Source organism: Neofelis nebulosa, chromosome 5 (assembly GCF_028018385.1).
Source record: "Neofelis nebulosa isolate mNeoNeb1 chromosome 5, mNeoNeb1.pri, whole genome shotgun sequence".
NCBI classification, from domain to species: domain Eukaryota; kingdom Metazoa; phylum Chordata; class Mammalia; order Carnivora; family Felidae; genus Neofelis; species Neofelis nebulosa.
Genome location: NC_080786.1, coordinates 18,891,584 through 18,916,632, shown reverse-complemented (window position 1 = coordinate 18,916,632; position 25,049 = coordinate 18,891,584). Strand labels below are relative to the sequence as shown.

The window sequence follows — 25,049 nt, the reverse complement described above, 5'->3', positions numbered from 1 at the left end:
CACTTGATGGTTTCTAAGTAACGTTTAATTTTAACTCCTTTACTGTCACTTAGGATAGGAGAAACATATTTCCAGGGTTGTTGTTTTTTAATTTGGGAAGGGGTTTTGTTGTGTTCTACTAATGTGTATTTCTTAGAGTTTCTTTAAGATTTGTGATTCTCCTCACTTATAATGAGTTTTTCCAGTTTTTATTTTGTCTTAGGATGTGTTACTTGTTGGTGCAGTGCTCTTAAGTCCATTTTAAGAGCACTTGAAATTTCAAAAAGTATGGTAGCACTGACATTTTTAAAATGTGTATTAACAACCTATTCATATAAACTAGTTTCATAGTGAGCTTAGAGCCAAGATCCATTTGAATGATGTTAACCCTGCTATTTTTGGACTTTTGTTACATGATTCACTGATTTATGGCACAGGAGCTCCAAATATTTCCTCTCTGGGTCTCCATGGAAAAGTATTTTTAAGAGGAATGTATTTCTCACTGATCTCATACTTCCTCAGTAAAATCACCGTGCCATGTATCTCCTGATGAGAAGTTTTTTGAAAAATGTAAGCTATGCGAAAAATAGAGGTTATTACTGAAATATTATTTTAAATGATCATTTTTAATATTATCAGCTTTCCAGCCTGGAGGTATTTCTTTACTTTAAAACATTTTCCTAAATTATGTCTTGAATCAATTTGGCAGAAATAATTTATTAAAATGTTTTCTTCTTTGTCTATACTCATGCCCTACATGATTTCTCTCCCTTTACAAAAATACTTTTTGTCTCTGTGTGAAATGTTGTCCATACTCTAGAGCAAGGGAGTGGTATAAAGAAAACACATCTAAAACTCCGGCGATAGGGCAATTATTATGTGAACACATGCATTCTGAAATTGCCCTGTAAAACCGGGAGACATGAAGAGGGGAAAGGAGACTGACGCTGCTTGAATCCGTGCTGAGTGCCAAGTGTGGTGTTAGAACTTCTCGGGTGCTTCAGTCTTCACAGCCACAGTGGGTATAGCTAGTATTCTTCCCATTTTAAGATGAGGAAACTGAATCTCAAACAGGCTAATTTGATTCATCCGAAGTCAGAATTCCAGCTCAAGTCCAGCTAGCTCCCAAAACCACATATTCATTTCATAATATAACTCTTGGATCTTGGAACTAGAGTGGGCTTTAGAAATAATCTAATTTAAGTCTCATTTTGTCAGGATATAGGGGCTCAAAGTAGCAAAGTAACTTCCCATAGATCATTCACTACTTAGTAGCATTGTTTTATGCTGTAGTCAACATAAAAAATTGTGTTAATTCTTTCGAAAATCACTTTTTAAGGAGTGATCCTGTGAAGTATAGAAATAGCACAGCTACATTTACCTTTTAAGATAAAGTAATAATGCAACTGAGAAATATACTTACATGTTGTATTGTTTCCTGTTGCTGTTATAACAGGTTAACGCAAATTTGGTGGCTTAAAACAATGTGAATTTCCTGTCCTTCAGTTCTGGATGTCAGCAAACTAAAACCAAGGTGTCAGCAGGGTTGCATTCCTTTTTGAGGCTTTAAGGGGAAATTTATTTCATTGTCTTTTCTGTCTTCTTGAGGCCGACTATGTTCCTTGGATCACGGCCCCATCACTCTGACTCCTTGACATCCCCTACTGATCTTCCTGCTTCCCTCTTGTAAAGCCCCTGTGATTATATCCAGCCCACCCATATAATCACCCCATCTCAAGAGCCTTAACTTAATCACACCTGCAAAGTCCCTTTTACCATATAAGAACATATTCACAGGTTCCAGGGATTGAGATGTGGACATCTTTAGAGGAATAGGCCAGTATCCTGTCCACCACACACATATACACCTACCTGCCTTTGTGTGCATTTAGATATCACGCATAAATTAAAACACTTCTTGAAGCACCTGGGTGGCTCAGTGGGTTGAGTGTCCAACTCTTGGTTTCGGTCATGATGTCACAGTTCATGGGTTCAAGCTCTGCATCAGGCTCTGTGCTGACAATGCGGAAACTGCTTGGGATTCTCTCTTTCCTTCTCTCTCTGCTCCTCCCACGCTCTCTCTCTCTCTCTCAAAATAAGTAAATAAACTTAAAAAAAATTAAAACGCTCTTGTCCAGAGTCATCTTGGAATTAGACATTCTGGACAAATAAGTTTTCGGTATCACTATAACCAAATCGTTTTAAAATTTTCCTTAATATATGGAAAATGTTCTAAAATGTACTGTCTTCCCAGCCTTTGAAAACAGTATTCTCAATATAATTTTACCTCTCCTTGATGAATGATAACTATCATTATAAACATCAGTATTGAACTATGCTTCCAAAACAGCAATAAATGCAAATGCAGGTGTAGGTTATGTGATACACAGAACTCATTGAGAATTAAGCCCTGCAGTAGAGCTGGAAATTCCTTTATGGTCATTTTTTTATCATTTGTTTTTTTGTCAGAAGGGTGAAGTGAAGGATGTACTGTTGTCCAGCCCCCTGAACAAGATAACATGATGGGCTTTCTATAAAATTGAGTCAGTTACGAGCAGCCTTCTGTAGGATGAGGGTGGGAGATGAGTGCTTTCTTAGCCTCTAAAAATCGTCTAACATGTGCACATCCCTTGATATTAGTCAGTATTCAAAATATCATTTTTGATTTCTGCATCACTAATGTCTAAAAGGACTGCAGACAATTCTTTATCAGTTTGCATGTGTTCTTGTCTCTCATTTCCCCTGGTTTTGTTGATAGGGTCTGGAAGACAATGCTGACTGTTTCAAGAGCTGTCATTAGCAAGGTTTTGCCTTGATTATGGAACACTTTTGCTGATCTGACCAGGCCACATATTTTTAAATTTTCTTTATTATTTAAATAGGCAATAACAATAATAAAAATGTTCATGTTGGAGTACCTGGCACGTATTGAGTACTTACTAAATATTATTTTTTATTATTGGTTTAACCTATATGAAATCTTTTCTGAACTAATATTTTAATCTATAGGACAATTTAGTAAAGTAACATTTGGGTACAAAAATATTAAAAATATATCCTGCTTTCTCAGGTTATTCTCCACAGTTTTCCAGTTTTCAGTCTACTGTAAGTTATGGTTCTAAAATCTTCTTGTATCTAAAGGACAATAAGATGTTACAACCCCTCAGAAAGATACTTGTCTCTTTGAGCACTAGCCAGTGATTTGTTAACATTTGTTCAGCAAACAGTGGACTCTTTCTATGTGCCAAGCACTGCACTGGACGTCAGTTGAAAGAAGAGACTTTCATGGGTAATTCCCGGTTTGATGAGGAGGTCCAGGAGGTCCTGTGGCAAGTGTGGTAGCAGAAGTAGGAGTGTGATAAGGGAACCCTGAAGAAGTTATTGTTTATTTTACAATAGGTAAATATGTAACACTTCTTAGAACTCTGGGATCATCAGTTTCTTTATCCAATTCAAATAGTGGTATTTGTGAAAAATAAACTCAAAATAGAATAAAAACACAAATGCAAGACCTGAAACTGTAAAACTCATAGATAAAGACCCAAATGTGAGACCCCAAACCATAAAACTCCTAGAAGAGAACACAGCGGTAATTCCATTGACATTGGCTGCAGCAACATTTTTCTAGATACGTCTCCTAAGGCAAGGGAAAATAAACTGTTGGGACTACACCAAAATAAAAAGCTTTTGCACAACAAAGGAAACCATCAACCAACAAAAAGGCAGCCTACTGAATGGGAGAAGATATTTGCAAATGATATATCTCATAAAGGGTTAATATCCAAAATGTATAAAGAATGTATATAACTCAACACCAAAACAAACCAGAAAACACAGTCTGATTAAAATATGGGCAGAGGACCTGAGTAGACACTTTTCCTAAAGAAGCATACAGGTGGCAAGATGCTCAGCATCACTAATCATCAGCCACTGTGGAAAACAGTATGGAAGTTCCTCCAAAAATTAAAAATAGAAATACTTACGATTTAATAATAACAACTACTGGGTATTAACCCAAAGAAAATGAAAGCACTAATTTGAAAAAATATATGCAACCCAAGTGTCCATTAATAGATGAATGGATAAAAGAGATGCGATGTATATATACATACACACGCGCACACACACACACACACACACACACACAGATACACACAATAGAATATTAACCATAAAAAAACGATACAATCTTGCATTTGCAGCAACATGGATGGACCTGGAGGCTATTATGCTTAGTGAAGGAAGTCAGACCGAGAAAGACAAATATCATATGATTTCACTTACATGCACAATCTAAAAAAATAAATGAATAAACAAAAGGCAGAATCAGACCTATAAATACAGAGAATAGACTGATTGATGGTTAACAGAGGAAAGGGATTGGGGGACAGGCAAAATGGGTGAAGGGGAGTGGGAGATCCAGGCTTCCACCTGTGGAGTGAATACGTCACCAGAATAAAAGGCACAACTTAGGGAATGTCATCAATGATACTGAAATAGCGTTGTACGGTGACAGTTGTAACAGCACTGTGTGGTAGCTACACTTGAGGTGAGCAGAGCATAATGTATAGATGTGTTGAATCACTGTGTTGTACACCTGAAAGAAATGTGACATCGTCAACTATACACACACAAAAAATATTTTAAGGTGCTCTTTGTGGGAGCCTGCAGCATTAGCACATGTAGGAACGATCAGCCTACCTGTTTGATTCAGTGTGGTTTCTTTATGAATATCTGTTGGGACAAAAGCTAACAAACGTCACTAAAGTAGATCCTTTAATCAGTATTACAAAATATTGAAATGTAAAGCATTCTCTGTCCAAAAAATCTGCAAGATTCTTTGCAAACTCATGCTTTATTTTTCTTCCAACTATACTTCACTTTTAATATCTGCACTTAAAACAGTCAACAGTAAAAACAACCTAATTAGAAAACAGGCAAAAAACCTGAAGATCCTCTCTCAAAAAAGAGGGTAGCCAGATAGCAAAAAAAAAAAAAAGCACGTGAAAAAGTGCTCAACATCATTAGCAATTAGGGAAATGCAAATTAAAACCACAATGGTACCACTTCACCTAATCAGAATGACTGAAATAAAGCATCGTACACTAAATGCTGGCCAGGATGCTAAGTGAAACTGGATCACACTGCTGGTAAGAACGTAAGATGGTTCAGCTGCCCTGGAAAAAAGTATGGCAGTTTCTTATAAAACTAAATATGAGCTTATCATATAACCCAACAGTCACACTCGGGCATCTTATCTCAGAGAAATGAAAACTTACATTCACACAAATACACACACACATGTTCATGACAGCTTTACTTGTGATAGCTGAAAACTGGAAACAATCCATTTGTCCTTCAGTAGATAAATAGCTCAACAAACTGGTACATCCATACCATGGAATACTACCCCTCAGTATGAAGGAACAAACTATTGATACATGCGACAACTTAGATGGATCTCATGGGAAATGTGCGAGTAACAAGAGCCAATTTCAAAAAGTTACATCCTATATGATACCACTTATATGACATTCTTGAATGACAAAATCACAGAGATGAGGAACAGAGTAGTGTCTGTCAAGAATTAAGGAAGGAAAGGGTTTGGAAAGTGACCTTTAAATGGTAGCACAAAGAGTGTTTGTGAAGGAACTGTTCTGTGTCTTGGCTGTGATGGTGGTCATACAGATCTACATGTGCTAAAATTGCATAAAAACACGTGTACATGAGTGCATATAAAACTGATGATAAATGGAAAAGGTCAATGGACTGGAAAAGGTCAACGGACTGTATCAGTGTGAGTTTCCTGTGATGTGATATTACAGTTATGCAGGATGTTTCCATTGGGGAAAAGTGGATGAGGAACATTGTGTGATCCATTGGTATTGTTTTGTGTGTGTGTGTGTGTGTTTTTTTAATGTTTATTTACTTTTTGAGAGAGAGAGAGTCAGAGCATGAGCAGGGGAGGGGCACAGAGAGAGAGAGAGAGAGAGAGGGACACAGAATCCGAAGCAGGCTCCAGGCTCTGCCCTATCCACACAGAGCCTCAAACTCACGACCATGAGATCATGATGTAAGCTGAAGTTGGACGCTTAACTGACTGAGCCACCCAAGGGCCCCAGTCAGTATTGTTTCTTACAACCTAGTGTGAATCTATAATAATCTCAAAATTAAAAGTTAAAAAAAAAAAAAAACAGGCATTGAGGCTGACTAGGAGAGCGTGAGCTTTTAGGTCAACAAAGCTGTGTTTAAATTCTGGCTCCCCCACTTACAACTGTGCAACTGCATGCCAGTCCTTTAACCCTTCTGGGCCTTCATTTATTTTTTTCCTCCAGTTTTATTGAGATATAATTAAATTTAGCACTGTATTTATTTTAGGTGCACAGCATAATGATTTGATATATGTATGTACTACAAAATGATTACCACAATAAATTTAGTTAACACCCCTCACCTCACAGAATTACAGTTTCTTTATTTTAAAAGTGGCTACAATAATACTACTTACCTCTTTGTGTTATTTTGAGGATTAACTGGCTCGGAATAGCCAGTCAGTATCTGATAGGTTTTTAAAACATTGTATATAAAAGCCACTCATCATTTACATTGGATCATAAAAATATTCGTATTTTCATCTAGCACTTAAAGGGATAAGCCTCTGCAGAATTTTATTATTACCAGGTATTCTCTATTTCATTCAATTCTGCTCATGTCTTTATTTCTTTCTACTTTTATGGGATTAACTCTGTTCTTTTTCCTTCCTTAAACACTTACTAAATGTCTTTCTTCCTTTCTAATTTATGTATTTGAAACTATAGATTTCCCTTTGATAACTGTTTTAGCCAAATCACAAAGTTTGTATTGACAGTCCAACATTTCATTGTCATTTAGTTATAAATGTAACTTATTTTTTTTTTTGATCCAAGAATTATTTGAAAAATGTGCTTTTCAGTTTCCCAAACATTTGATAGGGGATCTTTATGGTCTTAATAATTCTTTGAGATATGTTAAGCTTCCTTTGTGGCTTAGCATGTGATCAGTATTTATAAATGTTTCTTATATGCTTGGAAAAGAATATATATTCTTTGTTGAGTGTGGAATTTTATCTTCAATTCCTTGATTTTGTTAAATTGGTTTTCATATTTTCAGCATCCTTACTACATTTTCTTTCATCTGCGTGACCTCAGTTCCTGCAGCGAAATGTCCCTCTGATTGTAGATGTCTCATTTTTCTCCTTACAGTTCTGCTGAGTTTCACTTCTTATATTTTTGGGTGTCTTGTTAGGTACAGCAGATCCAGAATTGTTACGTTTTTCTGATGAATTGTTCATTTTATCCTAATGCATTGATTATCTTTCTGCATTTTACCTTAAACATATATTTGATCTGATAGTAACATAGCCATGTAGGCTCTCTTTCGGTTGGTGTTTGCATAGTCTATGTGCTGAGGATTTAGAATTCTCAGGGGATACATTTTTCTCCCCACCAGAGCCCAGGCTTTCTCCAGCAAGTGTCTTTGCTGTGTCTCCCAGAAGGCATTATCTTTTCAAGTCCATCCACTCACTAAAAGACTAGCTGCTCACGTGTTCTAATCTTTGTAAGGGCTCTCAATCCCAAGCTCTTGCCACATGCAGACCTTAGGTTTCACCTTTTTCCATGAGGGCATCAAAACCCAAGCCTCCATTTTAATCTAGACTGGGTACTGTCCTTCACCCCCTCCCTCTTACCCAAGTCCTGCCCCTGGCAACGACACTGTCAGCTCATGTGCTTCCTGTAATTTTTGGTTTTCAGTTCTGGCCTCTGGGGATTTCTGTGAAAATTCAGCTATGTATTTTTTTAAAGGTTACTTACATTTTCTTCAGCACTGGTAGGTGTTTGGAATGTGTTTGTGTGGAAGGGATGTCAAGGTTATCTATAAGGTCCAGCATGTTACTAGGACAGTTCTTATTAGGAATACTGATCTAGCCTGAAAATGGTACTGGGTTGTCTAATAATTACAGAAGACTGGATCTGTCCTTTCTGAGTCTTGATATTGTATGAATTAAGTAAATGTGATGTTTGAGCAGATGCTGGATACCCTGGGAGGTAGCAACACATACAAAATTCTGCCACATAGTTTTTGGTTCAGAGCCATTTTTAATTTAGGGGACCAAAAGATTGGTCTTTAAAACACTAAGGGTTTTTTTTTTATATTTCAACTTATAAATTTGAGAACGTTTATAAACATGATATTAATGAATAACATTAAGATCTTATTGTTGCTTACATAAGACTCTTAGAAAACAGTTTTACCAGAGTTACAAAACTGATTTAGACTTAGCTTTTTAATTAAGTTCTTGAAAAATGTTATAAACATGTTTCAAAATTATACCTAAACGACGTGCAGTGGTGCTGTAACTATTATAGGGGAGAGAGACTACACTAATATTACATTAAAATATAGAATTTAAGGAGAAGAAGGTTCATAAATTGTAACCAATACAGTTTTTTTTTTTTTTTTAAATATTTTTTTTTCCAACTTTTTTATTTTTATTTTTGGGACAGAGAGAGACAGAGCATGAACGAGGGAGGGGCAGAGAGAGAGGGAGACACAGAATCGGAAACAGGCTCCAGGCTCCGAGCCATCAGCCCAGAGCCTGACGCGGGGCTCGAACTCACGGACCGCGAGATCGTGACCTGGCTGAAGTCGGACGCTTAACCGACTGCGCCACCCAGGCGCCCCTGCCAATACAGTTTTTTATAAACTAGGTATATTATTTACATGCATGCCTAATTTGTGTTTTTAAACCATGACAGAAAAGAATATTTATGTCCTTTTTATAGTGTTCCCATGCTATTTTGAACCTCAAAATACACAAAATCCTTAAAACAACTGGACTCCAACAAGTTTCTTTTGAAATTTTTATGTTTGAAATTTATTTTTTCTTTGAAACGTTACTTTTATTTTAGAGAGAGAGAGCAGGCATGCATGAGTTGGGGAGAGGGACAGAGGGAGAGAGAGAATCTGAAGCAGACTCCACACTCAGCACAGAGCCCGACGTGAGGCTCGATCCCATGACCCTGGGATCATGACCTGAGCCGAAATCAAGAGTCCTATGCTCAATTGACTGAGCCACCCAGGCACCCCTTTGAAATGTTTTTAGAAGCCACAGCTAGTTTTTCTCTTACGAACATTCCTACACTTGTACCAAGAGCAAATTCGGTCCCCAGAACACTAGCTAATCGATAGGACTCTTCATCAAAAGCAAAAGGATATGATTTTCCTGTTGGGGGTTATTTAGTTCTCTGTGCCCAGAATAACAAGTTCTAAAATAATGATTTTGTTTCTTGATGCTTCTCAGGTGCCTAAGGAATAATTAAGTATATGGTTCTACCAGTGACCCTTGGATTATTTTGTCTAATAAAAAGTATGTCTATTTATAATAACATACATTTTCTTCTAGGTTACTTTCCGGACAAGAATCTATCACTGTAATATTAACAGCCAGGGCGTCATCTGTCTGGACATCCTAAAGGACAACTGGAGTCCAGCCCTAACCATTTCTAAAGTTCTCCTCTCCATCTGCTCACTTCTTACCGATTGCAACCCTGGTAAGAGACTTAATCCAATATTGAATTCAAGTCTATTAAAGACTTCAATATCAGACCTTAGGAAATTGTTTACTTTACTACCACCACCACCACTGTAACTACTGTTATTACTATTGATTTTAAATTTCCATAATATCTAACTGCTTTCTTTTTAAATTGGGTCTTCTCATTAGTCTTTTTGAGACCTATTATTTGCCGAGAAGGAAAAAGCACAATGTGATAAAAATTAATGAAAAATCATTTTGGATAGGGAAGTGCTTTTACAGAATGCATTACATTCTGCTGGCAAATAATAATAAAAATTCAAATTGAATAGCTTAATCTTTAATTAGATGCCTACCAGAAGATGTTAATTTGAGAAATGTGGGCTATTAAAATCTGATAACAACCAAGCAGCACCACGCAGACATGACCTTGTTGGCATTTTAATAACCATGCGTCCTTTCAAGCTAATAGAACAAAAAAGCTGAATGGTCTTCAACTAGGAAATACAACTTCCCAGGAAAACTAAAGAGAGTTTATGACGAAGCCTTGGTGGCTTGCTGGTGTGCTTAATGCTGAAAGTTTTTACTTTCTGTGTCGTCGCAGATGTATGATTATGTGTTTGACCAACTCTTTTTAACTAACAGACAAACCCAACTGCCAAATTTTTACGTATCTGGGTTTATTTTGGAAACTTCAAAAATCTAAAGTAGCTACAGAGTTTTCATTTATGTTTTTAATGAGAAATTCTTCTTTGAGTATTTAATTAGTAGTGTTAATATTTTATAGGATTCTATCTTCCACATTCAGGAATAAACTTTATTCACAATTGAAGTTTTAGACAAGAGAGAAATGACAAAGGGGAATCAGGGTCTCTCTTAAGCTCCTGTCTGGTTTATAAAACATGAAGAATTTACAATCTGTTCAATTTTTAAAACTTTTAAAAATAAGGACATATAAAAATACTTCCACCAAAAGAAACATAAAATATAATTATGCAAGATCATTATAAAATACTTTTTAAATTATTTCATACTTTTACCCCAGATAGCGAAGTTCATTAATGCTGCACTAATTTAAAACTGAATGACAAATAGTGTGTTTTTTCTCCTTATTACTATTTCAATCCCATTTGTCTGTATGACTGTGTGTAACTTCATTTGGAGGTAATGTCATAAGAAGACATTTTTTGTGTGATAGAGGCTTAAGCCCAGTGGTCCTCCTGGAAATGTTGGAACATGGAACTATATCTGTCTCCCCTCTCCCAACAGAGGACTTCTGGGCTTTGCTGAAATTTAGAGGGAGTGGTTTTTTAAGAAAAAAACACTTATCTTGAGAAGTAGGTCACCCATACAAGAAACTTTTGACATGAGACCATCATGCTATACACCTTAAACTGCTAGTGTTAGGTGTCAGTTATATCTCAGTAAAACTAGGGGGAGAGAAGAAACTTTTGAGGCCATACTATGCGTGAGGCACTTCTGAACACTAGACGAGTAAGAAGTCCTTCCTTCTTCCACATGGGTAAGATGTAACTGCACACTTAGAGAGAAAGCTCCGTGCTGAGAGGCGTTCCTTACTCAGCCATAGCCAGGCCTGTTCCGTCTCCCAGCCAGTTGAAATGGTCCTATCCCCCTGAATCAGCTTGTATGTGGGAAGCTCTTCTCTGTACAGGTAATCGCTGCTTAGAGGAATACATTCATCCCACCAAAGCCTTTTCTCAGCTTTGATATTCAGCTCTCAGAATATCAAAAATGTTTCTCTTCGCTAGAGTTTTCTTTTGCTGTGTCTCAGAAAGTTACAGATATATGCTACAAAACAATAAAAGTAAAATCACCCCTGGCTAATGCAAAATCACATAAATAAAATAGATTTTGAAAACAATAATATTGGTAGTAAGGATAAGTGTAAGGGATAAAGAAAAAGTAAAGAATAAGCCTAAAGATTAAGCCTCAAGTTTGATCAACTAGATACAGCTCATCTTATCTAAGAATAGACTATTGTTTGTAAAATACGTGGCAACAAACTAAATGTTTGTACTTTAAGACATAATACAAAAATTTCCTAATTGGCACATCATCGATACATGTGTTCACACTTCTAGAGTCTTAAAAAGAGTTTTTAAGTCAAAATGGCCTTTCTTTTGTTTAATGGGTTTACTTCACACCCTTTTCTGGTACACTTCCAATGTGTAGATTTTTTTTTCCCCCAGATTTAAGTTAAACTTCAACCTAACCTATCTTCAAATTACCACAAATATAAGTTTGATAGAATACAAATAAATACGATTTTCCTATACTAAATCTGTAGAGCTAGTTTAACACCAGAAATGCTGTCAGCTCTGAAGTAGGTTTTGCATAAGGTTTTGCACCAATTTTCAAAGTGCTTTTCTCACTCTTCTCTCCACATAAACTTACTTTTTTAATCTTTTTCATACTCTTCTCATAATTTACATTTGTCTCTTACTTAAAGAATTTTTGGGGGGCGCCTGGGTGGCGCAGTCGGTTAAGCGTCCGACTTCAGCCAGGTCACGATCTCGCGGTCCGTGAGTTCGAGCCCCGCGTCAGGCTCTGGGCTGATGGCTCGGAGCCTGGAGCCTGTTTCCAATTCTGTGTCTCCCTCTCTCTCTGCCCCTCCCCCGTTCATGCTCTGTCTCTCTCTGTCCCAAAAATAAATAAAAAAAAAAAAACAAAAAACAAAAAACAAAAAAAAAACGTTGAAAAAAAAAATTTTTAAAAAAAAAAAAAAAGAATTTTTGGTCTATTCAGAAATAAATTTTAAAAGTTCGAGGGTGGGGCTGTACATCCTTACAGCATGGTATTTATAGTCCACAGATACAGATTTTAATACCAGCTCCACTGTTAATTATTTGTGCGACTTGCTCTGGGCGCTTCACTTTCCTCAGACTCCGTTTCATTTACAAAACAGAGATAACCATCAGCCCTACCTAAATCACGGGATTCCTGTGAGGTACACATGCAAGCCCTCTGTAAACAATCATGGGCTGTTGTTCATGTCATTTCCCAGGGTACTTAGGACTCCAAATGGGCATACATTCAATGGCTGACAAATACCTACTCAGTTGAGTTTAACTGAGAGAAGAGAGTATTGAATAATCTCTAAACACCACCACCTCAGCACTGATACTCTTGGGTTTAAACTCTGGAAAAAGCCTAACCTTCAATTAGTAGTCCCTATTGCATTATTTCCTAGGAAGGATTATCTCGCGGGTGGCAAAATGTCCCAACAGTCACCAGCCAGTTGACGGGTGCACCGGTGATAATCATTCTGTTCCCAGTGCAACGGTCTAGGTAGGTCTAACTGCTGGCCTTGATAGGGCTGTTCACACTTCACAGTGGTGTTCATTGACCCTGCCAGAGCACTCTTATTTGTCAGACTCTCCCTGGCTGCCAGAGTCTGTCTGTGTCACACTGCTGAGGAACAGAATGGCAGCAGAAAGGAGTAGAAGTTGATAAGCTCCAAAGGCCCACACTGGCCTTCCAAGCTCCCGGAGTTTAGTCCTCCTCGGTGAACATGATTTAATCCAGGAATTGCTGTCATTTAGAGTACTAATCAGATTTCCATCTTTCATGGAATGCTCTTATCTGTCAATACTCTCTTCTCAAGCATATACAAAATTTAAGCTCTGTTCTGTTTGATTGTATCTTTTGAAGTTTGTGCTATTTTGTGGTTGTTTTTTTAAACTCTTAGATGTTTATCATATTCTTTATATGAAGTCTGGTTATTGTTTCAAATATGCTTATCTTATGGTCTTCAGACCTAAAAATAATGGGTGTTTTCCCTCATAAAAAATGAACTATCCTGAGAACACTGACAATTATGAAATAAAACAAGGAGGTCAACGGTTTTCCCGTACCAGATGCTTTATTTACGGAGTAACTTTCAGAAGTATTTCTAATCCTTTTTTTCCTCTTTTTTTTTCCTGAAAAGTATATCAATCTGGATGTTATCTGGCATTATTTTTTTTAACCTCAGTTCGACTTTCTTGCTCTATTGCTGTTGCTATCTAAAGTGTTATAAGCTTGTTTTATTCGGAATGTAATTCTGATACTGTATCATTTAAAAATTATCCCCCAAATGTATGGCTTTTATGGGATAATTGGAAATTTGAAAATGAGCTTTTGATATTAAGGAATTACTGCCAGAAATTTTTAGGCATAGTAAAACAGAACTGTCATGAAGTTTTTACATATCCTTATCTTTTAGAGATAGGGAACTACTTGCAATAAAGTCCTTTGATATCTAGAATTTGCTTCAAAATAATCCAGAAAGATTAGATTGGAAGTAGATAAGGATGTGGAGGATACGAGATCGACCATTGTAATCGTTGAATGATGAGTGATGAGCACACTGGGTGGGGGGGGGGGGGGGAGGCTTCATTATACTCGTTTGTCTACCTTTGAATATGTCTGAAGTTTTCCATGATAAGGATTTCCTCGTAACTGCCAAAGATGAGCAGCAGTGTAGTCTGTAAAAGGCGTGTGATTTGGCCCTTTTGCTCTGTGGGAGAATCGTTTGGGCCCTGACCCTCACCCTCTGTATTTCATTCCCTATCATTTGCCTTCCAACTAAAGACCGCCTCATGGTTCAGCCTGGGCCATCAGGGTCCTGCATTCACACAACCATAAAGTCTTTGTCCGCCACTCTTCAAACAGGCAGAACCGTATAGGCCAGGTCAAATGAAAATGCTCTGAGCACACCCACAAACATCAATGCCCAAGATGGATGAGCTCTTCCCCCTCCCCCCAGTACCTTCCAAATAAAAATCAAGTATCAGTTACTCCCCGTCTTAGATTTATGCGTATCTTTTATTAAAACAACAAATAGAACTAAGAATGGCACTAATTAACCCTCAGCCTTACACAGTGATTAAGTCGAGGGTGAGCACAGCTGCAGCGTCATTGGCAAGAGCTTTATTCTTCGCAAATGGACTGAGCAAATGGAAAGAGGAATTTGCTCCCAGTGGCTCTTTTATAGTGTTCTATAAAAGGTCGGAGAATGGCTCCTTCCTTATCCTCCAACTTCATAGCCCTTTGTTTCAGATCACTTACAGCCCAGTTTTCAAACAACTGATAAATACAATCCTTATCCATACATTGTCTTTGATTGTTATTAATCGCTTGTCTTTGACCTGGTTATGATTGGATAATAAATTGTGTTACTAACCATTAAAATGTTATAATTGGTAATGACTACTAGAGGGTGGGGACCATAAAGTAGAATTAATTATTTCAACACAGGCATATTTGTGTAGATTATTTACACTAAGTTTGTGAGCTATTACACTGATGAAAGGAATATAAACAGACTTTTAAGAGGATTCTACTGCCTGCTATAGCAGCATGAACTTGGCTTCTACACATTCTACTCTGCTACACTTGAGAACTGGCAAAGAACAATTTCTTTAACTGAAATTAAGATAAAGCTGTAAAAATGATAAACCTACCTGTTTTCAAGGCAAGCTATCTTAGCAGGAATGCAAAAAAAATTTTTTTTTCTGTAGGAGGTATTAAATATGGGTACATAGACCTAAGGTTTCTCCTAATGCCTATGACTTTTTTTTAAAGTGAGAAAATTTATAAAGTAGAAATATATGGTACGACATACAGCTAACTTGAAGCTGTTTTCTTTGTGAAGAATTGGCTCTCCTCTAGAATGTCACATGATAAATTCCAAAAGTCCTTGTAATTGGTACTTCCAAATATGGATATAGATAGGCCGTAATCCATAGTCCTGTAACTTCTCTGACACCTTATGTAAAGGAAAGCTATAGTTCTATGTAGATAGTCAATCTACCCGGTATTTTAAAAACCGGGAGAGTACATAAAGTCCAAGAAATGTATAAAGGACTTTGGGTTCCAACTCCGTATTATCTACAGAATCCTGGGACACTGACCCCTCGTGCACTACAGGTTCCCATAGACTCCCTCGGATCTGTTTGGAAATAGGCCTTCTATGGTGTGGAGGTCCTAGAAGAACCAAGGATTCATTGCAAGGATGAATAAAATCAGGAATACACATCATTAAACGGAGAAGAACATTTCTGTTTTGTGCATTAAAGAAGTTTTTGCACAAACTGGGTGGCTCAGTTTTGCACAACTGGGTGGCTCAGTCAGTTGTGTCCAGCTTTGGCTCAGGTCACGATCTCATGGTTCGTAAGTTCAAGCTCCATGTCGAGCTCTTTGCAGACAGCTCAGAGCCTGGAGCCTGCTTTGGATTCTGTGTCTCCCTGTCTCTCTGCCCCTCCCCCACTCATGCTCACTCACTCTCCAAAATAAATAAACATTTCCAAAAAAAATTTCACAGAAGTGATTCTGTACCATCATAAATTTGGGTTTAAAAAAAAAAAGTATCAATTCTGTTTACCTGTATATTTATAAATGTGTTTCCTTACCTTGTCATTCTGTAAAAAGGAACTTTTTAGTTGTGTTACAAGGGATACTAGTGTATAACAATGTAAACTAAAAGATCCTATTTTATGGTCCTTTATCAAAAATGATTTTCAAGGAGCACCTACGTGGCTCTGTCAGTTAAGCGTCCGATTCTTGATTTCAGCTGAGTTTGTGAGCAGCACTGAACATGGAGCCTGCTTGGGATTCTCTCTCTGCCCCTCCCCTGCTCACCTTGTCTCTCTCTGTCTCTCTCAAAATAAGTAATTAACATTTAAAAAAAAAAAAAAAGAATGAGGGGCACCTGAGTGGCTCAGTCGGTTAAGCGTCGGACTATTGCTCCGGTCATGATCTCGCAGTCCATGAGTTCGAGCCCCACGTAGGGCTCTTTGCTGACGGCTCAGAGCCTGGAGCCTGCTTCGGATTCTGGGTCTCTCTGTCCCTCCCCCACTCATGCTCTGTCTCTCTCTGTCTCTCAAAAATGAATAAACATTTACAACTTTAAAAAAAAAAAAAGAATGATTTTCTAAAAAACACAGAATGAGAAAAGAAAGCTAAAATTATTTGATCATGGGTTTAGGTTTTGGATTGCCAGGTAGTGAAACAAGTAAAGAGAACTTGAGTCAGAGTTGTCTGGAAAGGATTGGTGGCTTCACTATGTAGGGGAGTGATGATTCCATGACAAAGCAAGTGTCCTAATCAGCCCTTGATATTTTTGCTTTGTGTAGGCAAATCTTTATTTAACATAGCCATCAGTTTTATATCCTTCCTGAACATCCAGTTTGCCTAGTCTAAAAGAATATTATCAAAAAAAAAAAAAAAAAGGAATATTACCTGTTTATTATTTTTTTGACATGTTGTCCAGAACTGCTGACCTTTACAAAAACTTTATTACTTTGCTCAGTTAAATATATCTGCTTGGTAGGTTTGATTCTTTTAAAGATGGTAAAAACTATACCTTATTTGCAGATATCTGAGTTGCATTCAAAATATGCCTGTAAAGTTTTACCTTCATATCTGATCTAAAGGAAAGACCCATTGGAGAAATCACTCTCCTTGAGTAAAGAAGAAAATACACCCGTGTATTTATGATGCCTATGTTCGTTTTTCTCACTTGTTTCCTTACCTCTGACCCAGGAAGTAGCTCTGAACCAGGTAATAACTGTGCTTCCAGCATGGTTAAAGCAGGAAGATGAATCCCTAGGGTAGCAATCTATATCTTTCCTGGTTTTGTTTTGTTTTTTTTACCATTATAGAGCTGTCCGCTTATCCTTTGTGAGATTCTGATTGGCTTGTCCTATAACAGGAGTAAAATCTCACCAATTCAGTATAATTAGGATGTCAGATAAAATTTTTTAATAATTGTAGGAAATTTTAAATGAGTGAAGACCTATTAAGCACATGTAGGAAATACTAGTAAAATGTTTAAACTACATGGCCTTAGACTCTGCTTTACCAAGGACAGGAATGAAGTGGGTTTTTCACATAAATAAAATAGAGAAAATGATTATAATGAGCCCTGATGTATTCCTCACTCAGCCTCAAAACTTACCTTTATTTAGGGTTTAGGTATTTTTTACAGGTTATCTAGGCCTTCTTTCAGACAGGCTAAATATTCTTAGATAATACTGCTTGACACTATTAATTTTCATGGCAACCCTTTTTAAAAGAGATAATACAGTAAACTTCAGAATAGGTCTCTGCATTCGAATTACTGTTAATATTTGTTACTCAAGGGTACAGTATGTGTTGTTTTGGAAAGTAGGCTACTGGTAAAGTTTGGTTTTCTTTTTAAGGAGAAATGATATTAAACAAAACAGTTAAATAATATATATTTGAAAATATAACAATGCACTATAGTGTTTTAATATGGAAATTTAAGAGTTCTGAAACAACATAATAAAAATCCTCTAACTGTCCAGAAATTTATTTGCATGGACAAAAAATCTGGATGATTGAATAACATGTGGCCTTTTTAATTTAGATATTTGAGATCATATTGTGTCTTGGGAGAAATGTTATAATTATGAAAATACAAAGAATTAATGTAACCCTACCAATGTCTGAGTCTGAGACCCTCAATTACCAGGCAGTTATCTTTATATTTCCTTACTTTCCTTACTTACAGCCTTCCATGCTGTATTTGGCCTGGGTAAAGTGCTTCCAGTAACAGCACTCAAAATAATTCTTAATTATTTTTTTAAGTGTATTTATTTATTTTGAGAGAGAGGGGAGGACAGGGGTAGAGTGAGGGGGAAAAGAGAGAATCCCAAGCAGGCTCCATGCTGCCAGCACAGAGCCCAGTGTAGGACTCAATCTCAGGAACCGTGAAATCATGACCTGAGCCAAAATCAAGAGTCAGATGCTTAACTGACTGAGCCACTCAGGCACCCCACAGTAATTCTTATTTTAAAAAAAAAGGATGCTTCTGACATGTCAGACTAATTATTCCTACACAACAGCAATAACTTCTTTCTTTTTTCCTTCTTATTTTTATCCTTTAAGAGATCCTGGGGCTTATGGGTGTTGAATTTTTGGTTATGTCATATTGGTGAGGAATTTGCATAATAAGCAGTATAGGAGTTCCTTTAAACTACAGGCATATTTCTTTCCACAATAGGTAGTGTTCCTGGAAAGAAATCATAAATCAAAATGTTTTAGATATATTTGAAGAACTTCCTACTTAAACGAGTAGCCTATGGAGAAACCTGTTGCCAAATAAAGCATTTATAAGTTTGAATAATGAATTTTTTTTAATAAAAATCAGTTTTTTAAATTTATCTTTTCTTGAAAATACAAGGATATTTTCCCCCTAATTCAGCACTGCCTTCCCTCTGAGAGCATTTCCCCCAAATAAGCCATATTTTTTGCGATACATACCTAGCACAGCCTATAAAAAGCCTACATAGCTGTGTGCCTGTAGGCGGGGGTAGGTAGTGCCTTATGGGGCAGCCGCTCACGTTAGTGAGGTGTGCATCACCTTTTATTCAGAGAACTGTGCCCATACACGTACTCCAGTGACTGACTTTCTTGTCTAGACTGGCTCCCGTGATGGAAGCATGGTCATTCACAGTCTAATTCAAATACATAAGGCAAGTTAGGACAAATGGAGACCTAGAGGAGATGTCTTTATCTAGCGTTGGGTACCACCATTAGATTTTTATAAGAAAAGCTCTAGAGGCGCCTGGGTGGCTCGGTCGGTGAAGCATCCAACTTTGGCTCAGGTCATGATCTTGCGGTATGTGAGTTCGAGCCCCGCGTCAGGCTCTGTGCTGACAGCTCAGAGCCTGGAGCCTGCTTCGGATTCTGTGTCTCCCTCTCTCTCTGCCCCTCCCCCGTTCATGCTCTGTCTCTCTCTGTCTCAAAAATAAATAAACGTTAAAAAAAATTTAAAAAAAAAGAAAAGCTCTAGAAAAGATCATTCAGCTACACTGGGGAAGAGGCACCAGCCACCCCTTGTCCTCTATAGAGGATTCCTCTACCTGAGGAATATATACATTTTTATCGAATCAAGGGTCTGATAGGGCTGGTGTATTTTAATTTTAGCCTTACTCAGAATGGTTCCATTCCTGCAGGAAAAGCATCCTCTTGGTGGATTCGCATTCATAGGATTGTGGATAGCTTAGAGTTGGGATTCATATCTGAGTTCAAAATAGTCTTGTGTCCAATTTGGTGAAAGTTTTTAAGTGAAAGTTTACTGTTAATGGAGCTCTCCATTAGCTTGTTTAATTCTCTGGAAAAACTATTTAAATTTATAATTATACTAGACAAAGAAGCCATTGATTTGTATATGGTATTGATTTGCATTTAGGGAACTCTGGCTATGTTGCATATTTGTAGTTTTCATATTCATAGTTTTCATGGTGGAGCTAGGATATCTTAAAGGTAAAGAAAAGGTCTAGATGTACTCCTTGATAATGTCTCAGTATTGGCTTTTCTTTTTTTCAAAATGGAAATATCTTCAGTTTTTTTCTTGCTTATTAAATTTCTCTTAAATCAACTATCCTTTAAAGATAAGTGTTTAGTTTTCATTTGAGGCTCCTTGCTCTGCAAACTCAAAATTGATGGGACTTAGCAAAGTATATTTGTCAGTTAAGTTTGTCTCATTATAATTTTGGTGTAAATTTAAACACATGACCTCAATGTTTAGCCCTGGCTTTGACCTGCTTCTACTTAGCATTTCCCTGTGCATATTTATTGCCCCTTAATTAATATAAATCTGGACATGGGTATTAGCTGTTGCTACAAGTTTTCTGCTGTAAAGTCTATTGCTGTCCCTGCAATAATAACCTCTAATTTACTGGTTTGGAAGTTGATCTCATTATAAAGCTATTGTATATATTAAGCCATGATGAAAATTCCCTTCAATTTACTTTTTAGAAAATGGCATTTTGAGGTTTTCCTTTTTAGAGATCACCAGTGATTTGTTGTTGTTGTTGTTGTTGTTGTTGTTGTTGTTGTTGTTGTTTTAGGGAAACACTAATAAGAAAATGACAGTACTTCTCAATTTCTACATTCTCCCAAAACTGACCTCTTCCTCCACTTAAATCAATTAATGTCTTTCTGAGTTTAGAATATAGCAAATTGTATTAGAGGTATTTTTCTCCCGTAAAGCAAGTTTTTGGCATCTGATGCTGTTTAGGGAATTGGGGAAAGCTGTTGAAGCAACACATGTGTTCTGTTGTTGCCAGTGAAAAGCTCAGAAAACACAAATAAGAAATTGAAAAGTGAAGCAGACCCTCAGTATAAACAAACACCATTCTTTACTCACATGGGAATGTGTCTTTTACTCAGAAGAGTTTACCCAAGGAATGATTCAAAGACTTTTTTTCTTTCCCTTACTTGAGGAATTTCTGACAAGTCCAGAACATTTAGTCTAGATTTTAATTAACTTTTTCTTTATGATTTCTGGAATGAAAATAATTGAGAAAGAATTACAAGATTAATTTTTCTCATTCTAGAGTAAAAAGAGGGGTTTTTTGATGATAGGGAAAGAATTATGCAAAAATTGTATATTTTAGGTCCAAGGTCTTTCCTATGCCCTTGGATAACCTCTCCCAGTGTTTGTTTGTTTTCCATTTTTCATTCTTTACAGTTGAGGACCAGTAATAAGTTTGTTGCTCTCTGAAATTAGTCTTCTTTTCTTCTACATGTAGTCTACCTTTTTTTTTTTTTTTTTTACCATAGCACTCACTATTTGGGTTTATTTACAGCTTCTGTCAGGAGAGACTTGACTGTGTCAGGCTTCACTAAACAGTTTTAGTTCCAACAACAAGACTTACTTTTCCTGTGTCTGTTCTGTAGTCTCTTGCTCTCCACATGAACAGAAAGGTTTCCGGTGTTATTCCCAGGCAAGCATCTGCCACAGGTGTCTTTTTTATCACTTAAAATATATGTAGAAATGATGAGATTATTAAGTAGCTGACTGTGGTTCATGTCGTTCTTTCAGATCTTAAGTGCTTTTGAAACTCTAAAGTGCTCTTTCTTTGTTGGTTAATTTATTTTGCAATTTAGACTTCTGTCCTCACTCAGTTGATATCTGTAATGTGGTGGTTTGTTAATACCATAGGCTTGTTATTGGTAAATCAAACTGTTCTAATATTTATTGTCAGAAACACCTGTACCTGGTTAGTAAATGATATAGCATGGATTTTACTTTATGTAAATTTTAAAAGTGAATACATTTTTTAAACTTGATAACAGCATAAAACACTGTACAGGATGTTGACTGCCCATTCCGCACTCAGAAGGATCCCTTAGTCTAGAGGCCATGGTGCCCTGATCTCCTTTTTGTCTTAGTATGATTTGCCATGTGGCTGTCACATTCCCTTTTCTGGCGACCTTTCAGAGAGTACCATCTTAAACTACTGAGACCACCCATCCAGCACTAAAGAGATCCCTCTGTGATCACAGTGACTTTTTTTTTAAAGTTTATTTATTTATTTTGATACCGTGTGCGAGGGCATGCAAGCAGGGGAGGGGCAAAGGGAAAGGGAGAGAGAATCTCAAGCAGGCTGCACGCCCAACTCAAGAGCCGAATGTGGGGTTCAACATGGGGTTCGATCTCAAGACTGTGAGATCATGACCTGAGCCAAAATCAGGAGTCAGATGCTTAACCAACTGAGCTACCCAGGCACCCCTAACGGATCCTTATGTACAGAGGAATTTTTAATGAAACTATTCTGTATGTTGTTAGTAGTTGGCTAATGTCCTCAGGGACCAGGTCTGGAGACTGGAGGGAATAGTGATACTCTTAAGGTGAAGCATTAGATTTTCCTTCTGCCCACAAAAAGAAATAGCCAAAGCAGTGTAAACCACTGGGCTTTTGCTTACATTCTCACCTCAGCTTGTTCATTGCTGCCTCCTACAGACTGTCTCTTTCACAAATACTAATAGAAAAAGCAATTAAGAGAAAGAGAATGAACCACATCAGAGTTCATCTATAGAGTGATATAACCCACATCATCTTTTGAAAGAGATAGGTACTGGAACTTCATGAGTAGCTGTTTCACAGCCTTTGGTGACCCTCCAGTGCTTTCTTACTCATCTTTGGCCTGTCCACATTAGCCTAGGGACTCTTTTGTGCTTTACCCTCTGGAGTCTGTAATGTAAAGGCAATTGATCTATTGCATGTGTTTTCACAGTACATATGTACAAATTCCAGCTTCACCCCAGGCTCTGATTTGACTCCTCCCTCCTGCCTGAAGTGTATCCTATTCTCCATAAAAATCACTGAGCTGGAGCTAATGGCAAAGGGAAATGGACCCACACACATTTATTTCCTCAGGACAGAGCTCTGTGGTGTATCTATCCTTGGTTAGTCCTCCTTTCTCCCTTTTCCTGTTATCCAGTCTTTTCTTTTTTATCTGTATTTATAGCTTTTTTTGTTTTTCTGCTACTGCTTCTCATTCTTTTCTTTTTCTTACCCTAATTTCTGCTCTCCCTCTTAATTTCCTTTAACCTTTCTTTCACCAAGGGAAAAAAAAAATTTTAAGGGATATCCAAACTGTCTTTTTATTTGTTTTTATTTAAAAGAGCTTTATTTAGTATTATCTCTATAACCATATGACTTAGCTTGTAGCGTCTATTGGCCTAGTATAACCTTGGAATATTCCATTTCACTTCACATGCCAACTGATGGCTCTTGTCCATCTTGTGTGCCAGGGCAGGAATGGCCCCATCAACTCTCAAAAGGGGTATGGTGTCAACTCAGAAAATTGGCTGAACACTGTGAGTAATGCTCGAGTTGTTGCCAGTCTTAGCCAGTACATACCTTCTTAACTCCAAGGCCTCTTCTTCCAGTTAAACAGTTGCTTTTTTAAATCTAGTTTGGAAAATATATTAAAGTCCTATGCTCTGTAAGTAGCGTTGCTAAAGCAGTATCACACGTGTAGGACGATAATCTCATTTTGACGTTCTGAATTGATTGTCCTGTGTACATCCGGATGGCAGGGCTTTAAGTGAAAAACACAGGAGTTAGTCTATAGTGTAAGATGGCTCATGTTATATAGCTCTAAGCTGTTGCCCCTCACTGTATTTATGCCTGACTTCTCTAAGTAACAGTGGCATACCTTTGCATGCATGCATCTTTTCAGCAAACCTTATGATGCTCCTTGCTAGATTCACCAGTGTCAGATAGAGCATGAGCACAACGAAGGTTATATTTTGCCATGTTAAAAAAAGATTAAGTCAAAGGAGCTAAATTATACTGAGTTTTGAAGATGTCAAGAAAACTAGAGTGTTGCCCAGCTCTTTCCCTTACTAGGTAAATTGGTGCCTTCATTTGTGAATTGAAGACTACTTATGACCCTGACTATCTTGCAGCATTGCTGTGAAGATAAAGTTGTGTGTGTAGACCTCTGTAAACACTTTGAAAGCTGTGAGTATCATTGTATGGAATGTATTGTACTGAAGGCCTACATTAGCTCTGCAAGGTGCAGTTAGCCTGTCCTTTGAGATGTCAAAAGAGCCATTTTGTTTTTCTTGCATAAAATCTTTAAGTGGCTTATTCATAGTTTGATGAGTTCGGAGTTTCATATGTGATGGAATTTACCTTTCAGAAGGAAAACTAATAGGAAAAATGAATTGAAATTCAAACTTGGCTTAATGATTTCAATTTGCTTTAGGCTTCTATCTTTATAATCTAAAAAACTTTAAGTATTTAATATTATCTTTTGTCATCTATAAAATGAAGTCTCCTTCTTTATTCCCAGCACACATAATGCACAAACTATATGCCCATAGGCACCCCCATCTGGCCAAAGAACTTCCTAGGAAACTTTGCCTTATTTCAAGTCCAGCCAAGCCTTTTAAAATCTTTACTCCCACCCCTATTGTTCCTTTGCTCTTGCCCTGTATAAAATATGTCTCAAGCCGAAAGGCAGCTTAAAATTTCTCAAGATATTATATCACATGACAGACTCCTGAAGTTCAGAGACTGTCTAGCTAAGATAGAAGTGAAAGCTAGCTATTTTTAGCCAGGTTTAAGTAAATTTAATTTTACTGAACTAGATATACTGTACTCTCTGGATTGTCTGTAATGTTTTCACAATGCATCAGAGTGGACTTCAGCTTCTGGCCATGAAGAAATAACAGGAATTAGATTTATACTCTTCCCTTAACCAAATAGAAAAACAGACACTGAACAACAGGCAGCCCAAGACCAAGATCCCTGAGAGAAGAGAAACACGTGAAGTGAGCCCCACACTTGACCCAGCTCACTGCTTAGAGGCAGTTTCCAGGTTGCATTATAGAGAGGAAAAAAACAAAGAGAGCACCCAGCAGTCTCACTGAGTTGAGGAGACAGAGATAGGGGTTTAGGAAGACCCACGTGCTGGTGTTTGTAGGGCAGAGATCCAGAGAAGAGGGACCACACAGAGAGAATGTTCCAGAGATCCGAAAAGGGATCCCCTCAAGTCTTTGGCTACGTTTAGAATTCTTCATATGTCAGAAGAAGCCACCTGGGGCCAGGGAAAGAACCTGCACAAAGCAGTAGGCCAGACAGTTCCTAGAGCTCACACAAGGCTGTGAGTGACCTCACATTAAGCAGGAATTCATGTTGTCCTCATAAGATACCGTCTTAATAGTA

At 37.4% G+C, this 25,049-nt stretch overlaps 1 protein-coding gene across 5 annotated transcripts in view; it reads left to right on the top strand.

Annotated features, from left to right (window-relative positions):
- UBE2E2 (ubiquitin conjugating enzyme E2 E2) overlaps window positions 1–25,049 on the top strand; it is a 373,353-nt gene that overhangs the window by 315,562 nt on the left and 32,742 nt on the right. For all 5 annotated transcript variants that reach the window (XM_058729760.1, XM_058729757.1, XM_058729759.1 and 2 more), the window contains one exon: window positions 9,422–9,569. In XM_058729760.1, the coding sequence (XP_058585743.1) occupies window positions 9,422–9,569 (148 nt within the window). The remainder of the gene's footprint in view (window positions 1–9,421; window positions 9,570–25,049) is intronic.